The sequence below is a fragment of the Pteropus vampyrus genome, unplaced genomic scaffold (genome assembly GCF_000151845.1).
Source record: "Pteropus vampyrus isolate Shadow unplaced genomic scaffold, Pvam_2.0 Scaffold182, whole genome shotgun sequence".
In the NCBI taxonomy this organism is placed as follows: Eukaryota; Metazoa; Chordata; class Mammalia; order Chiroptera; family Pteropodidae; genus Pteropus; species Pteropus vampyrus.
In genome coordinates, this window is record NW_011888963.1 from 2,528,645 (window position 1) to 2,545,395 (window position 16,751).

Below are 16,751 nucleotides of genomic sequence, written 5' to 3' on the forward strand. Positions count from 1 at the left end.
GTAGAATAACCTTAAGGATTATTTGTGATCAGAGAAGTTGATAATTCTCATTCCTGGCTACATATTAGAATCACTAAAGACTTTTAAAGAAACTACCGATGCACTCTTCCCAGTTCTGATTAAGTCGACATCAGTATATTTTTTACATTCCGAGAAGTGATTTTAATGTGCAACCAGGGTTGATAACAACTGTTCCAGATAATATCTGAAGTTCTTTTAAGATCTTGAATAATAGACACTTATGATTTTTTTTTACCTAATGTTGGTTTTATATAACAAATGATACATTTTAGCTCACAACTGTGTTATCAGTCAGTTTTGGTTGTTGCTTCATCTGAACTTTATACATTAATGAAGTTATTCTGAAGATACACAGCATATCCGAGATGCAGAGGAGCCATCTTATCATTAGGTATGTTCTGTAGTTGAGATTTTATTTATTGAGTTGTATTTTTTCTAAGTAGAGAATACTTGAAAATTACTTTGTGAATTGAATTAAGTTGTCATTGGAATGGATATTATTTCTATACTTCTTTTGTCACTATGTTTGCCTTAAAATCTCAAAAATATACCAAAGCCTGATGTAACACCAGTTTGTTATAGCACAGTTTGTCATATCAGAGGCTCACTTTGTTCATTTCCATCTTTACTTGTGAAATGTGCCTGAGCTGTGCAGTAGGACAGTCCTTTTTGGCAAGAGCCTCTTGACATAATTTATAAGAAGTATGGTGGCATAAATTTTTTAAAAATATTGTCATTTTCATAGATGAAAGCAAGAAGTATTAATTGGAAGGTAAAGTTTGAGGTATATTGATGCTAATATAAGGTAAACTGGCCTCAATGAACAAGTTGATAATGACATGGCTTTTATTATTAGGGAAACAAAAATAAAAATCGGATATGAAATTATTTGCATTCAGGAAAGAATCAGGAAAGTTTCTTTTGAATAGTGAGCCTTCTTAGTACTTTTAAAATATGGTCTGGTTTATTAAATTTGATTTACATGTAATGAAGTTGTCTTTGGCAGATTTGTGAAGTTTTTAAAATTAAGAGCTTTTTTCCTCTCTAGGCCTTAATTTCTTACACAGTTAGCCAAAATTCCTATTCATAAATATTGAAGAAAGAATTTCTTAAGTCTGTTATTTACCAAGTCGATGAGAAATAGTCTAGTAACTCTATTTTTGGACCTGTGTTTGGTTTACTAATCAGTGGAATTTTACTAGTTCTTTTTGGAAAATCCTATGATAACAACATAGGTAAGTTCTTTTATCTTACCTAATGACAGGATCGGAGATATAACATATGAATGAACTAAATAAAATTTTAATTCGGTCCTTTGGAGTTTATTGTCATAAACAAGTAAAATTTATTATGGTGTCACATTAGTGAGAACATTTGTAAAAATGTTGCATTTTTATTATCATTCTGTAGTGAATCTATTTAATAAAATTTGATATCTAAATGAAACTTTTTTCCTGCCTTTTAAAAAAATATAGAATAAATTGAAGTGTGTGTGAATAATATGTATAATTTATATGTAGCTGTTCCCAGCTATTTCCTTTCTTCATAGGGAGCCACCATTCCAATGTAATCAGTTTCCTGTGTATCCTGCCAGAAAGATAAGATGCCTATATAACGATATATACATAAATATATTCTCTTTTTTCTCCACTTTTGTACAAAAGTTCATATATTCTATATATCCATTTTCACTTTGCTTTATTCATGTGAAATCATTGTGTGTGTGTACATAAAAAACTTCCTAACTTCTTCACTAGACTACATAGTTTTGCAGTATATGAATGTACCATGCTTTATTTTCTAGTCATGTGTTGATAGATTTAATTGCATTTCAAAGTGTTTTGAATGAGATTGAATATCTTTTCATATATTTAAAGAACTGTTTTCATTTTCTTGTGAACTATGTGTTAACATTTCAACTTTTTTTGAGCCATACTGGGATGCAAGCCAATAACGAATTATCTGTTTAGTTACAATGAGAGATATTTGCATTTCAGGCACTAAGTCCAAAATAATTGCAGAGTTAGGGTTACAGTTTTAATGGATTAAGTCTGATTTCTATTCTGGGATTTTTGTTTTTTTTGTTTTGTTTTTACTGTGTACTGTATATTTTTTGTAGATGGCTGAACTGTTTTAAAATTTTTATTTTGTCGGACTTTATATAAGTACATAAGAGTTGGTGTTTGGAATACCCTGTTCCTGAGAGCTTTTGGGTCTAACAGGGAAAAACAGATTGGAAAGTCAATAAAGTCTTTTGTATTAAAGTATTTTGTACTAAAAAAATTAAAGTATTTTGGGTGTTAAGAGAGACACTTATTCATGGTACAAGGGGACCCATGGAATACTGTGGTCATTTCAGTTGGACTGAGCCATGTGTAGACCTGAGAGATATGATGTTTAGGAATTTGTTGGTTTGTTAATGTAAAAAAGGATCCACTAGAAAAATGTCTATTTAGCTTCTCCTCAGCATTAGCATAAAGAAAGAGACAAAAACAGTTTGTCATGTTCCGGGAACTACAGACTGTTTGATAAAGTTTGAGAATAGAGTCTGAAAGGGGGTGACAAGCAATAGGACAGAGACCAGATTTTGGCATGTCATGGATGACAGGCATAGGAGTTTGTGGTACCATTAAACAGTTCAGTATGGGTATTTTTAAAAATTAATTAAAATTGTGAAACACTTCAGATGTATTAAGAAATAAAAGTACCAAAAATCCTTCATTGATAAAAATACACTTTGTTGACTAATAAAATATAAACTCATGGGCCTGGAAATCAGAGTATGCTGATTCTTGTTGCCTTTCTTTTGACCGACTACATGGCCTTGGGCAAATCATGTACTTGTAATTGGAACTAGACAGACAAAATAGTTTTTAACCTAGGGGTATATTTATTAATTGAGAATGAGGAATTGAAATTTAAGTCAAAGATAATTGCTTTCTTCTCTTTTACAATTGTATAGTGTAAAAGAATACTAGAAAGTACTTCAGAATTACTTATAATCTTAACAAGTTTTTGTTTTATTCATGTGAAATCATGAAAGCAGAAACTTTTTACAAAGATAAATTGTCATCCTAGCCCATGTTTCAAATTGCTTTGTCTAAATTAATGATGATTTTTTTAATGTTAGGTAATTGTGGAAAAATTGTTTAAGAATCCATCTTTGGTAGAATTGTTACAGATTCCGATATAGTGCATCAAGCCATAATTTTCAAAAGATAAAGATGATGTTAATTTACAACATTACTTAGTCTCTGATACTTAACATTTCAGGATTTCACGGTGATTTAATTTTGGTAGTATCTGTTAAAAGAAAGGATAAAAGGTGATTTAAAGTTTTAGAACCTAGACAGTTTTTTTCATGGAAGAATAAAGTCATTTAACAAGATTGATTTAATATATTACATCTTTTTTTTAATCTTAAATAAATATGCTTTTAAAAATCATTTAAAGAGCACATGTTCCCTTTCTAACTATTAGGTGCTAGAGTGTGGAGTTTGTGAAGATGTCTTTTCTTTGCAAGGAGACAAAGTTCCTCGCCTTCTTCTCTGTGGTCACACAGTTTGTCATGACTGTCTCACCCGCCTGCCTCTTCATGGAAGAGCAATACGTTGCCCTTTTGATCGACAAGTAACAGACCTAGGTAAGAAGATATGTATGTATTTAAGATTTAAAATTGTTTATGTAATACAAATGTCATAGAAAACAATTTGTTTCTACTCGATTTTTAAAATTATATAATTCCAAGGAGGAATTATATTAAACACCAGTAGGCTTGTAGTTTCTATTAACACCAATAGGCTTGTAATTATAAACTAGTTCACTCTTAGGTAGTAATTTTATTTCATCTTCTGGAATGTTTATATTAATACTTATATATGAAGAGCTTTAAGACACCTGAGAAAAACATGCTAACCTTACTCAGAGAAATAAGAAAATTCATTTGCCTGAAGCCATTAATCCAATAAAACAATGTTTCCTTAATAAATGAATAGGCCAGAAATGAAATACTGATCAGTAATTTGCGTGTCAGCATGTATTTATTTACTAATATCAGACACAAGTGTTTGTAGCTCGCGATAACTACTTGTTTTCTGTTAAAATAAGTTAAAAGGTTTTGTAGATTTTTTTCAGTTTCCTGCGTATTTTTAAAATTTATATATTTCAAAATGAGTTATTACTGTGGGATATCAGATTTGGAAATAATAACATATATTAACACTTGAACAGTTATTTTACAGACATAAGTTTTATAAGTTTACTCTTTTTGATAACAGAATATTCTCCAAAATAAGTTGTTTAACGTTGTCATTTTCTTTTTCTAGGTCAGTAGCACTATTTGTTTTAAGGCTATTTTAATATATTTATACTATATTTCAGGTAGAACATGTTCAAAATAATTTATCCTTAAAAAAAAAGAAAGCAGGAGTATCCAGATTTTTAGACTGGCAAGCTTTAAAATGCTATGAAATGTGAAATGTTTTCTTGTAGGGGAAGAGTAGATTTCTTAAGGTTTTGGTAGTATTTGGCTTAAATAAATGCATAGTATGCCTATTTGCCAGAAAACTAATATAAGACAGTGTTAGCATTATTATAGATGATGATAACTTATTATTAGCCAAGAAATAATAGAGATGGGAGGGGGAGATGTGTGTATTTTGACATTCTTTTATTTGGCCTTTTATTCTGTAAGATATATATATAAATATCATGCCATCTTAATAGAAAACTATAGGAATAGACATTTTAGAAATAGTAAATTTTTGCATATAGAGGATGGGCCTTTCTACCTTTTTGAAGGTACATAAATACCAAAGTATGGGTTGTTACCACCCTTATTGTTTAACTAAACTTAGGAATTTATGATGGAATGGTTAGTCATATCCTGGATTGTAATTAATCATGATTGCTATCATATCAATAATAGAAAAAAACAAACCAATAACTCTGCCTTGGATATAGACTGTAATTACTATATCTTTGTAGATTAGATTTTTACTGTGATTTTAGCTTATGGAATATGTGTTAGTGACCCTTGGTATAGTTCGATGTCATTTAAAAAATCTTTTTAATTGTATTACAGAAATAATTTATATACATTGCAGAAAATTTGAAAATTTATAAAAGTATGAAGAAGAAAACAAACTACTATTAATGTGAATCAGAATTCTTCTCTAGTCCAAGAACAATATTGGTTGTTATTTGTGGTAGTTATAAGAATGGTTCAGCGATATTTCTGGTTCTTCTTTTCTCTCCGCATGGTAACATTGTACTTTCCTGTCCTCTCAAAGTTAGCTATGGCTATGTTATTTCCTTTTAACCAGTGAAATATGAATAGAAGTGAAATGTTAACTTCTAGAAAAAGGTGTTAAGGGATTTATTGTAGGGGAAGAGCAGGTTTCTTAAGGTTTTGGTAGTCTTCGATTTAAATAAATACATAGTATGGTTTGCAGTAAATTCTTTTCCCTGCTACAGTGAGGTGGCCCAGGTGGTTGGAGGCTCAGTGGCCTGTATCCCTAATCATGGCCAGTAGAGAACACAACCTTTCTGGTCTTCCCCAACCCTAGAGGTGTTGCATAAGCAAAAAGTGAATCTTTGTTGTTTTAAGCCATTGAGATTTTAGAGTTATTTTGACAGTTATAGAAGTGTTAGAAATATACTGGGCAGTAGATAGATACTGCTAGGAGTTTATGTGTATCTGTTCATTATATAATGACAATATTTGGAAAATTGTCAAGATCATATTTTTAAATAAAGGACTTCCTTAGTTTACTTCTTAACCTTTAAATAAATAGAGTAGATACAACTCAGATTGTAAAACGTTTGTGAAAAATTAAAACAGTTAACAAGAAAGCCTTGTGAGGCAGCAAGTTTTGGTGGAAAAATGCTGATTAGCTGCAAAACGTACTTGGGAAAGGACACCACAGAAGTCAGAGAAGAGGCTAAAGATTTTTAGCCTGATTTGAAATGTTTTTGGAGGACCTCCCCCTCCCCTCTCCTCCCTTCCCCTCCCCTCCCCTCCCTTCTTTTTTCTCTTCTCTTCTTTCTTTTTTTCTTTTTAAAGAAGAGATGGGCTAAGAGGAAGGGGAGACCTGCAGCCAGTGACCCCATCATCCTTTCATTTATTCATTCAGTATTAGGTGGCAGCTATGTGTCAGATGGTATTTGTTGCATAGAAGCTCATAATAACACATAACAGATTTATTCTTTCTAACTTCTGAAGGATCTGGCTTTTATTTATAGGCACAGAAAGTGAGAGAGAGAGGAAGAGAAAGAGAAGGAGAGAGAGAATGTATGCATGTACAAATGCATGCTTAATCTGGCCTTTTATGGTCAAGTTCAAGGAAAAAGAAGCATTGTTCCTTATTCACATGTGTCTAGAGTCTTATCTACTAAAGAGGGATTGCTGTCTTACTTTGATGTGAAGCTCTGTAAATTTGCTTGAGGAGGAGTTTTTATAGTCATAGACTGCTATAGGGTTGTAGGTTAGAGAAGTGTGGGGAAAATATCTTTAGCTGTTCTAGTTTCAGTTTACTTAGAGATGGAATTATTTTAGGTTAAGTGTATCTTTTATACAGTGCTTTTCAAACATAAGTCATAACTTATTTGTGGCCATGAAATCAATTTAGTTGGTTGTGACAGAATATTTAAAAAAGAAATAGAACTAAAAACATCAGTGTGTTGCACACTATAAGGATGACTATTGGTGTGTGAAACTATTGTTTCAGTTATATATATGATATAGGATCCTGGGTTGCATTGTAAATTGTATTTCTTACTGTAGGTTGCTATATTTCAAAGCACTTGTTTTGGAATATATAGTAAAAGTCAGGGACAAAATAGGATTTGTAAAATTAAATGATAGAAAAATAATAGAACTTTATGTTTGTACTTAGAATGTTGAGTTCTGTTTTTAACGAGAATATTAAGATAATTGTTCTAGCATAAGAGGAAAATGGGAAGAATTTGAATTTTTAAAATTGAGACATTATTAATGACTAAACTAGTTGACTTAGAAATTACTATTGAGGTATGAAGTTAGATGACTAATATTCCATTCTGCTAGATTTAGTTTTTGTTTTTATATTTATCCTAGGAGATTCAGGTGTCTGGGGATTGAAAAAAAATTTTGCTTTATTGGAGCTTTTGGAACGACTTCAGAATGGACATATTGGTCAGTATGGTGGTGCAGAAGAAGCCATTGGGATATCTGGAGAGGTATTGATTGAGCTTGGTTAAATAGTTGTTATAAGCATGAATTTTTTCTTTTAATTTAAAATATTTGACATTAAAATCACAATGTTCTCACTCCATCAGGTAGGATTCCAGAAACACAACTTTTTATTACATTATAGTTCTTAAGGTGACAGTACTTGTAGTAGAAGAAAAGTAAAACTGAAACTGAATTCCCTGAAAATGCTATATCCAAATTATGTTTCATGTATAAACATGTCTCCTTATCATAGTTCAATTCTATCCAAAGATAAAGTGAAAAATTAAGAAGATCATGGAAGAATAAGAAGGACATGTCAGCTACATTAAAGCAGAGGATGCAAAAGTGAATCAGTCAACAGTATAGCACAGAGAAAGAAACAGGAACTCCATGAAAGAGGTTATTTAGTGTAGAGGAAAAATGCCTTAAAGATAGCAGTAGTTCCTCAGGGAATTCCTGCTATAAAATATCTGCATGAGAAGGTTAAATTATGTGTAGTTGTATTCTCTTTATCCAGACAGGTAAATATGCAGTAAATATTAGAAGTCCATAACACAGATTAAAACACATTTTTAACAGAGAGTTGTCTGCATAGCTTATAGACTGTTCTGGATATAAGAATAGTTGTTGTAAATAACAGTTAATGATTTTGGTGATCAACTTTAAAACCATATGTTTAGTATCAAGGAAAAAATGTCAGATTGATTTCCACTTCTGTTTTCTTAGATCATGATTTCTTTATGTAAAGTGAATTGGTGAAATGAATTTCAAACTGAAGCATTGTTTTCTGAAACTTTTGCTGTTCTTTCACATGCTGTATCTTATCTTTGTTTCAAAAGACATTAGACTATTATCTAATGTTGACCTTGTAAATTATTTGCCTGGTCCGGAAAACAGAAGACGTGAATTTTTTATTTTACATGTATACATTTCTTATAATTCCAAACAAAACTGTTTAACTTTGGGTTCATTTTTTATTTCATGTGATGTTGAATGGAATCATTGATGTATTTTCTAAATTTTATTTCTGGAAAAAATTTATGCCAGATCTCTCCCTGTCCAATTATAGCCTTTAATATTCAGCAAAAGTTTCCAAAGCATTCTTATCTGACATGTGAAACTTTCCAACTTGAAATTTTTTTTAGTAATTCATGAAAATGAGAAATAATATATAAAAGTTTATATATAACAGGTTTTATTTTTTTTAAATTGCTTAAATCAGTGGCTTTCAATCAGAATCATGTGATAGACTTACCTGTGGAGCTTTAGGAAAAATATACAAGCTCAGGTTTCATCTATACCCTATTGAAATAAGTATTTTCCAGGTTGGAGTCTTAGTGTACAAGTTTTTAAAAGCTTCGGGACTGATTCTCATGCACACCCCTGGTTATCTAAATAGCATTTGTGCTTCTCTTCTTCCTATACGTCATCATGACAAATAATATTTAAAGCAGTGGGAATGTATTTAATATTAGTTTTTTAATCTTAAAAAAAGACTTCTAACCTCTATTCAGTTTCTTCGCGTAAAGTGAGAGGATTTCATGGAGGACATCTTTGTACTGACTGTGAATTTATGAGAATAGTTTTATTTTTGGCTTCAGATTCATAGCATATATTGGTAATCAATTTTGGAAATAGCTACTCACTTTTTATCTATAGAAATGAATACTTTCTCAGATGAGTAGCAAATGACCTTTGTACTTAATTACCTGTGTATTTTCATATATAAAGTCTGTTAGTTAAAGAAATTATAAGCTTTTATATTTCAAAATTTGTCATGTTATAATAATTGGGATTCAGTTTTAAGAAATTAATTTTTTGTTTATTAGAGCATCATTCGTTGTGATGAAGATGAAGCTCACGTCGCATCTGTATATTGCACCGTATGTGCAACTCACTTATGCTCAGAGTGTTCCCAAGTTACTCATTCTACAAAGACATTAGCAAAACACAGGCGAGTGCCTCTAGCTGATAAACCTCATGAGAAAACCATGTGCTCTCAGCATCAGGTGCATGCCATTGAGTTTGTTTGCTTGGAAGAAGGCTGTCAAACTAGCCCACTTATGTGCTGTGTCTGCAAAGAATATGGAAAACACCAAGGGCACAAGGTATGAATATAATTAAACTGGACGACTCTGCCTAGTTTACCAGCCTGCCATTTATTTTCACTGAGTTGGTTCTTTATGCTAAAAGCAGAGATTGAAGAGAGTAAGCGATGAGTGAGTTGAGCTTGGTAGCCTAAAAAGAAATGAGAGATTTAATATCTGAATAATAATAATTTCATAGAGGCCTCATGATTCTTTCTTTACTGAAAAATAGCTTTCCAGCAGGAAACAAAAGTTCTCTTCTTTGTATGCATGTTTTCATAATGCACTGGATTGTTTTGACAATATTTATGTCTACTGATGAACTACTGCCTATGATAAAATTTTAGAGAGTCTTTTGGGTTTTTGTTTAGTGATAAATGGACTTCCAAATATTGAATTATTTCTTCACAGGATAAATAGTTTTGGGGTGAAGGCGAATTAGTATTTTGTGTGCTGTACTTTTTGTAAATGTGTTAAAAAAGCCACTTGTGGCTGATGCTTTTTTTATTAATAGGCGTGATTTAATAGTTTTTTATATCATTAGTCAATACTTTGAGTTTTTTTTCTATAATTACATTGCATTTTATAGCATTCAGTATTGGAACCAGAAGCCAACCAGATCCGAGCATCAATTTTAGATATGGCTCACTGCATACGGACCTTCACTGAGGAAATCTCAGATTATTCCAGAAAATTAGTTGGAATTGTCCAGCACATTGAAGGAGGAGAACAAATAGTGGAAGATGGGATTGCAATGGCCCACACAGAACATGTATGGATTTTCTTTCTTCTTTACCTTTTTACCCTTTTTCCTTCTTACTTTTCACCTTCTAATAATATTTACTGAGTAATTATGTTGTGCCAGTACTGCACTAAACACTGGAAATAATTTTTTTAAGTTTCTATCTTCATGGAACTTAGAATCCATCATGGAAGAGAGACAGTTTCAAGTGTGGTAGCTGTTTATTTTGTGGGAGAAGTACATGATTCCTTGGCAGTACATAAGAGGGGGACAGTAATTTAGGTGGGTCAGGTAAGACTTCACAGAAGATATGATGTCTAAACTGGGATTTGAAGTAATTTAGTCACGGAGAAGAGCGGAGTGGGAGGTGAGTTGTTGCAGAGAGGGAAGCATAGAATAAAATGCTTGGAAATGAGAACTGGACATATTGTAGAACGTTTAGTTCACTGTGGATGAAGCTTGGAGTATTGGGTAGGGCATGGCAAGAAAAGACATTGGAGAGGTAAGGGCCAAATCATGCAAGATCTTGTTAGCCATGTTAAAGAGTTTGGACTTTAAGAGCATAAGAATGACAACCAGATTTTCATTAAGAAAGGTTACTTTTCAATGCAGAAAATGAATTGGAAGAGCAAAAAGATTGGAAGCAGGAAGACCTATTAGGAGGTGCTGAAATTATCCAGCTGAGAGATGTTATGGAGGGAGAATGGAGAGTAGAAGATGGATTTGAGATTTTAAAGAAGTAGAATAGGTAGTTCTTAGTGATTGATTAATAATACTGATTGGTTAGGTAACTTGGAGGGTCAGGCACGATGCATAGGTTTCTGTCTTGCCTAACTGGCTGGATGGTGACATCATGCACTAATGGCAGAGAAGAAAGAGTTTTGGGAGGGGGTAATGGGACCAATGTGATAAGCTTAATTTGCATGTTGAATTTATTCTTTGAAGTAATCAAGGGGAGATACCCTCCAGTGAACTGAAGAGTAAGAGGGCGTTGGGAAGTGAGTGTGCTAACTTTTAAGAAATTTGAAGAGAAGGAAGGAACTAAGGTGGTAATTGTCGTTGCTTTTTAAAACTGAATTATAGAGAAAGGAATCTTTTCATATGGGAATATAAAATAAAAGGGCAGACAACATGTAATGTTTTTTTTTAATCAAACAAATTTAAAGCTAAGTCGTTGAGGAATAATGTTAGAACAGCTCTGTCAAATATAGCAGCCATTAGCCACATGTGGCTAAGTTTAAATTATTTAAAAATTAAATAAAATACAAAATTTTAAATTTAGTTCCTCATTTTCACTAGCTGAATTTCAAATACCCTTCAAGTAGTAGCTTATGGCTATGATATTGGACAGCACATGTATAGAACATGTTCATCATCACAGAAAGTTTTTTTGGATATTATTGTGCTAGAGTAGAAATATGCATTCCCTCAGGAAATATTATCGAACACATACCAACTGCTTAACACTGTTGTGGCTGAGGAGACACCACTGTACAAGTCAAAAGCTCTATTTTTGCAGAGTTTACATTCTACTGTGAGGGGAGAGACAATAAATAAACTGCTTATGGCAGCAGTATGTAAGGCGCTTTGGAGAAAAACAAGGGGAAGGGTGGAGTGCACATTTATGTGGGATATTCGAGGACAGATTAGACCTAAAAGAGCTAAGAAAGAGAATCGTGCAAATATTTTGGGGAGAGCATTTCAGGCAGAGAGAAAAGCATGTGCAAACAGGCCTGAAGTTGGAGTGTGCCTGGTGTGCTTAAGAATCTGTGAGAAGGCTAAGAGAGCTAGAGTAGAATGACTGAGGAGGAGTATAGCAAGAGTTGAAGTCTGAAAGGGTCTTATAGGCACTTGCTCTTCTTTCTGCCAGGAATGCTCTTCCTCAAGATATTCATGTGGTTCCCGGTCTTAACCTCCTTCAGGTGTTTGCTCAGATGTCGCTTTCTCAGCGAGTCTGTCCTTGAACACCCCTTATAAAGGACTTTGGCATTTACGCTGAGTAGAATGGGAAACAATGGAAGAGTTGAGCAAAATAATTATCTTTCTGTCTTATTTTAAAAGGATCAGTCTGGCTGCTGGGTGGAGAATACATTGTAGGGGGCGTAGTAGATCTAGTGAGGCTAATTAGAAAACTATTATAATAATCAGATGAGAAATGATAATGGCTTGGATCAGGTTGATAGAGGTGGAAGTGTTGAGGCATGATTAGGTTCTGGATATATTCTGAAGTCTGTGGAATTTGCTGAAGGATGAGTTTTGAGATATGGAAGAAAAGTGTTGAAGATGATTCCAGTGTTTTTATCTTGAACAACCCGGAGGATGGAGTTGCCATTTATTGAGATGGAGGAAACTAGGTTGGGGGTGGGAGAGACTGGAGATGAGGTATTCCATTTTGCTTGAGATGTCATTTAAACAGTTAGATATCCAAAGGCTATGATTAAGGGGAAAGATCTAGCATGGATGTATAAATCTTAGAATTTTTAAGGATATAAATGGCATTTAAATTTTCATTATTTCACATATACAATCTTAGTTATGGTTACAGTTGTTTAAAACTTATTTTTATTTCCTTAGGTACCAGGTACTGCAGAGAATGCCCGGTCATGTGTCCGAGCTTACTTTTCTGATCTACATGAAACTCTGTGTCGTCAAGAAGAAATGGCTCTAAGTGTTGTTGATGCTCATGTTCGAGAAAAATTGATTTGGCTCAGGCAGCAACAAGAAGATATGACAATTTTGTTGTCACAGGTTTCAACAGCCTGTCTTCATTGTGAAAAGACTTTACAACAGGTAAGTAGTTTAAACACAGGAAGGACATAGTTAAAAAAGGATTTGTAAGGTTAAGTAGATAATTACCTGAGGTATACACTAGTTTAGTTTATTACTTTAATAAATTTTTTTTATATTATTATATGTTACCACATGCTTACGACACGGTCTCTAACCTTGAATTGTTTCACTAACCATATCAGTGTCCTCTTTCATGTGCTCTTCCCACCATAAAACCATGGGTTCTAGAACTGCTCTAACTTCTTGTCATTCTTCAGTCATGCTAAGCCATTTTCTCTGCCAAGTATGTACATTCTTTGGTGGGCTTACATCTATCTCCCTTTCCTGATAGTCTAGCCCACATGTTTGTGATTCTTTGAAGCTCCTTCTTTGTTCTTTTTTGGGGAGGGGTGGAGGAGAGAGGGGTACCTCCCTAGCAGGTACTACCTATCGCTGCTCTAATTCAATGGTTCTTTGACGTCACAGCAAACCTTTGTTTTTTTTCATGGTTGAGGTATCATAAGCAATTTGTCACCCAGTTTGCAGATGATGTACGTTTTAAATAAATTAGAATTATGGTTCTTTTAACAAAATGTCAATCATTTCTATTTTGGATTTGCATTCATGAATGGGCTATCTAAGGCTAATTATTGCCCTAGGAATTCCCAATAAGCTGCAGTTGATCTTTACTGACATATTGCTAATAATTGTGTTGATTTCAAATCATTGTAGAGCTAAACTTTGAGAGTTTTTTCTTTAAAAGCAGATAATCTGATTGGAATTATATGAATGTGGCCAGGCCATAACCATATCACTCTTGAACTGTTTAATCCTTATTACATTGAATTATAATGATGTGTTTGCCATTTCTTAAGTTGTCTTTGAGCTCCAATCCTATTCTTCTGTATTTTGCTTTGTGATGCTCAAACTCTACAAGTCACATATCTGCTTTGCCAGTTGGCCCATGTTAGTTTAGCCAATAAGGGACACTAGAGAAAGACTAGAGGGTGGAGGTAGTTTCCTGTGGGTTCCCATTTGCTTTGTGTTCCTGTGAAAGTCACTCCTTATATGAGATAATTTTCCTCAGATATCTGAGATTGAGCTCTGTGGGTCCCCTCCTGTAAGTTTCTAAGTTTTAATAATTCTAGCATCTCCCCTTTCGTTCCCCAGCCCAAAGGGTAGTAGCGATAACCACACCTTGTTAACAGTTCTTCATATTAAGTTCTTTCTGTTCATATGACTGATGTGGTGTTTGTCTCCTGACTTGAACCTGAATGATACAGTATACGTATTTGTCCTAGCTCTTGACAGGCTGCATCTTGTATATCTTTATATGTTGAAATTCTTCGTATCTGGACAGAAAGAGCTTAATAAATACTTGTTTAGTGGGTAATCAAGCCACACAACAAAATCAAAATGGATCATGTCCTAAATCATATTTACTTGCAAACTTCAAGGTCAAATTTTAACATGTATTTTATTAAAAAGTACATTTGTAGTTACTGAACTATTTAGAAGTATTTTAGAGTTTCCGAAGCATTGTGTCATAGTGGCTGGTAATTGTTAATGATGTGGTATTATCTCACTATGTTAATGCTAATGAAATTAGGGTCTTTGATTTATTCTTCATATAGACCTATTAGTTTCATTCTGATTTTTGGCTACAGAACCCTAACCACTACAAATATTCTTAAAACTTCCTGCCAGAGATAATTGAACAGAGGAATGGATGGCACATCGCACATTTTATTATCAATTTTGAGAACAAAATTTAATCATCCCTCCCCTCTAAGTTCAAGGCATGATGCTGAATGGTGAGGATTTGTTTATTCATTTAGCAAACGTGTCGACTGCTTACTATATGTCATGTACATTCTAGGTACATGGGATATATCAGTAAACTAAGCAAGCAAAAAGTCATAATCTTGTAGAGTTAACATTCTACAAGAAGACAGACAATAAACTGTAACCATATCTAAAAATGTAAATTATATAGTATATGAAAAAGTATGGAGGTACAGCAGATTGCATTATTAAATAGGGTAAGCATTAGTAAGAGAAGGTGAGATTTGAACAAAGACTCAAAGAGGAAGTTGAAAGAATTAGTTTAAGCACTTTTGGGAGGAAGAACAGTCTAGCCGAGGAATTGGTTAGAGCAAAAACCCTAGGCAGCATTCCTGGCGTGTTTGAGGAACAGCAAGAGGCCACTGTGGATGGAATAGAGTAAGAGAAGGAGGGCAATAGAAGCTGAAATCAGAGGGGTTAGGGATTATATATGTGGGCCATTGGAAGGACGTCAACTTTTACTGATTGAAGTGGGGAAACCGTTGTAGAGTTTTGAGCACAAGAGTGACTTGATTGTACTTTTTAAAAGGATCACTCTACTGATGTATTAAAAATAGTTTGAAGGAGGGCAAAGATAGAAGGAAGGGGTTCAGAGCTTAGGGAGTTGTTGTAGCATTCCAAATGAAAGATAATAGTGGCTTGGATAGTGAGGGTTAGAGGTGCCCAGGTTCTGGATATAAGATACAATTTGTTGACAGGTTGAATGCAGGGCATTAGGGAGGAAAAGATAAGAGTGAGTAACTTTAAGGTTTTTATTCCAAGCACTGGAACAATGGAATTGCTATCACCTAATATGAACATGCAACAGTGAGCAAAAATCGACACCACTGCTCTCATCATTGGGAGATATGTCTTATGAAGACAATATTGGCATATGTATGGAATACCTGGAATAATATTTAAGAAACTGGAAAGGACTTGACTTTGAGGAAAGGACCTGGAGCTTTAGAGTGAGAGGGAGGCTTGTCAGTTTGACCTGTAGTCTTTTTTTTTTTAAACCAATATAGGTATATTTTAAATTATTTGAAAAACATTATATAGGAGTACAATATACATACAGAAATGTGTTCAGAACTGTTCAGTTGGCTGAATTTTCAGACAGGATATTACTGTATAACCAGCCAGCACCCAGATCAAGTAACAGAACATTACTAGCATTCCAGCAACCCCTCAGACATCTTTCTAGTAACTACTTGCTTTTTCCTCTAAAGGTAAACTATCCTGATTTCTAATGCATACCTTATTTTTTGCCTATTAATATAAATGGAATCATACAGTATGACACATCATGTTATTTCTTCTTTCATACTCTATATTATTTTTGTAAAATTCATGTCATCACATATAATTGTGGCCCATTCTCATAGAGTGGTATATAGTGTTGCATTTGTGAATGTACCGCACTTTATTTCTTCATTCTTTTGTTGATAAGTTCTTAAATTATTTATTAATGCCTTATTATTATCTTAATCAAATTTACATTTAAGTTAACTTTGAATACTGTAATGTTAAATGAGCTTTTTTTTGAGTTTTGATGATAGCTCCTTTATTTCTTTAACATGTTTATAAGAAATATTTTCTTTTTTAGGATGACTGTAGAGTCGTTTTGGCAAAACAAGAAATTACAAGGTTACTGGAAACATTGCAAAAACAGCAGCAGCAGTTTACAGAGGTTGCAGATCACATTCAGTTGGATGCCAGCATCCCTGTGACTTTTACAAAGGTAATGTCCTGTACTTCATTTTTAGGTTTGTTTTTTGACAAATGATAATTATTTATATTCCATGATAATCAGCTTGAAAGACAACCAAGAAATTAATGAATCATAGGACTTAAAAAAAATTTATTAGTGGAAAATACAAAGAGATATAAAGAATCTTCCTGTACCCAGCACCCACTTTGACAATTAAAAACTTTTAATTTCATCTCCCCTTTTCCTACTTCCCTTTCTATCCGCAGTCTCCTAGGTTATTTTGAAATAAATCCCAAATCATATCGTATTTCATCTATGAAATATTTTTCAATATATTCCTATAAGGTAAGGACTCTTTAAAAACATAACAAAATACTGCTA

At 33.3% G+C, this 16,751-nt stretch overlaps 1 protein-coding gene across 1 annotated transcript in view; it reads left to right on the forward strand.

Annotated features, from left to right (window-relative positions):
• TRIM23 (tripartite motif containing 23) overlaps positions 1–16,751 on the forward strand; it is a 29,474-nt gene that overhangs the window by 955 nt on the left and 11,768 nt on the right. The window contains exons 2-7 of the mRNA XM_011371087.2: positions 3,502–3,664; positions 7,118–7,239; positions 9,064–9,342; positions 9,911–10,093; positions 12,638–12,853; positions 16,266–16,400. Of these exons, the coding sequence (XP_011369389.1) occupies positions 3,502–3,664; positions 7,118–7,239; positions 9,064–9,342; positions 9,911–10,093; positions 12,638–12,853; positions 16,266–16,400 (1,098 nt within the window). The remainder of the gene's footprint in view (positions 1–3,501; positions 3,665–7,117; positions 7,240–9,063; positions 9,343–9,910; positions 10,094–12,637; positions 12,854–16,265; positions 16,401–16,751) is intronic.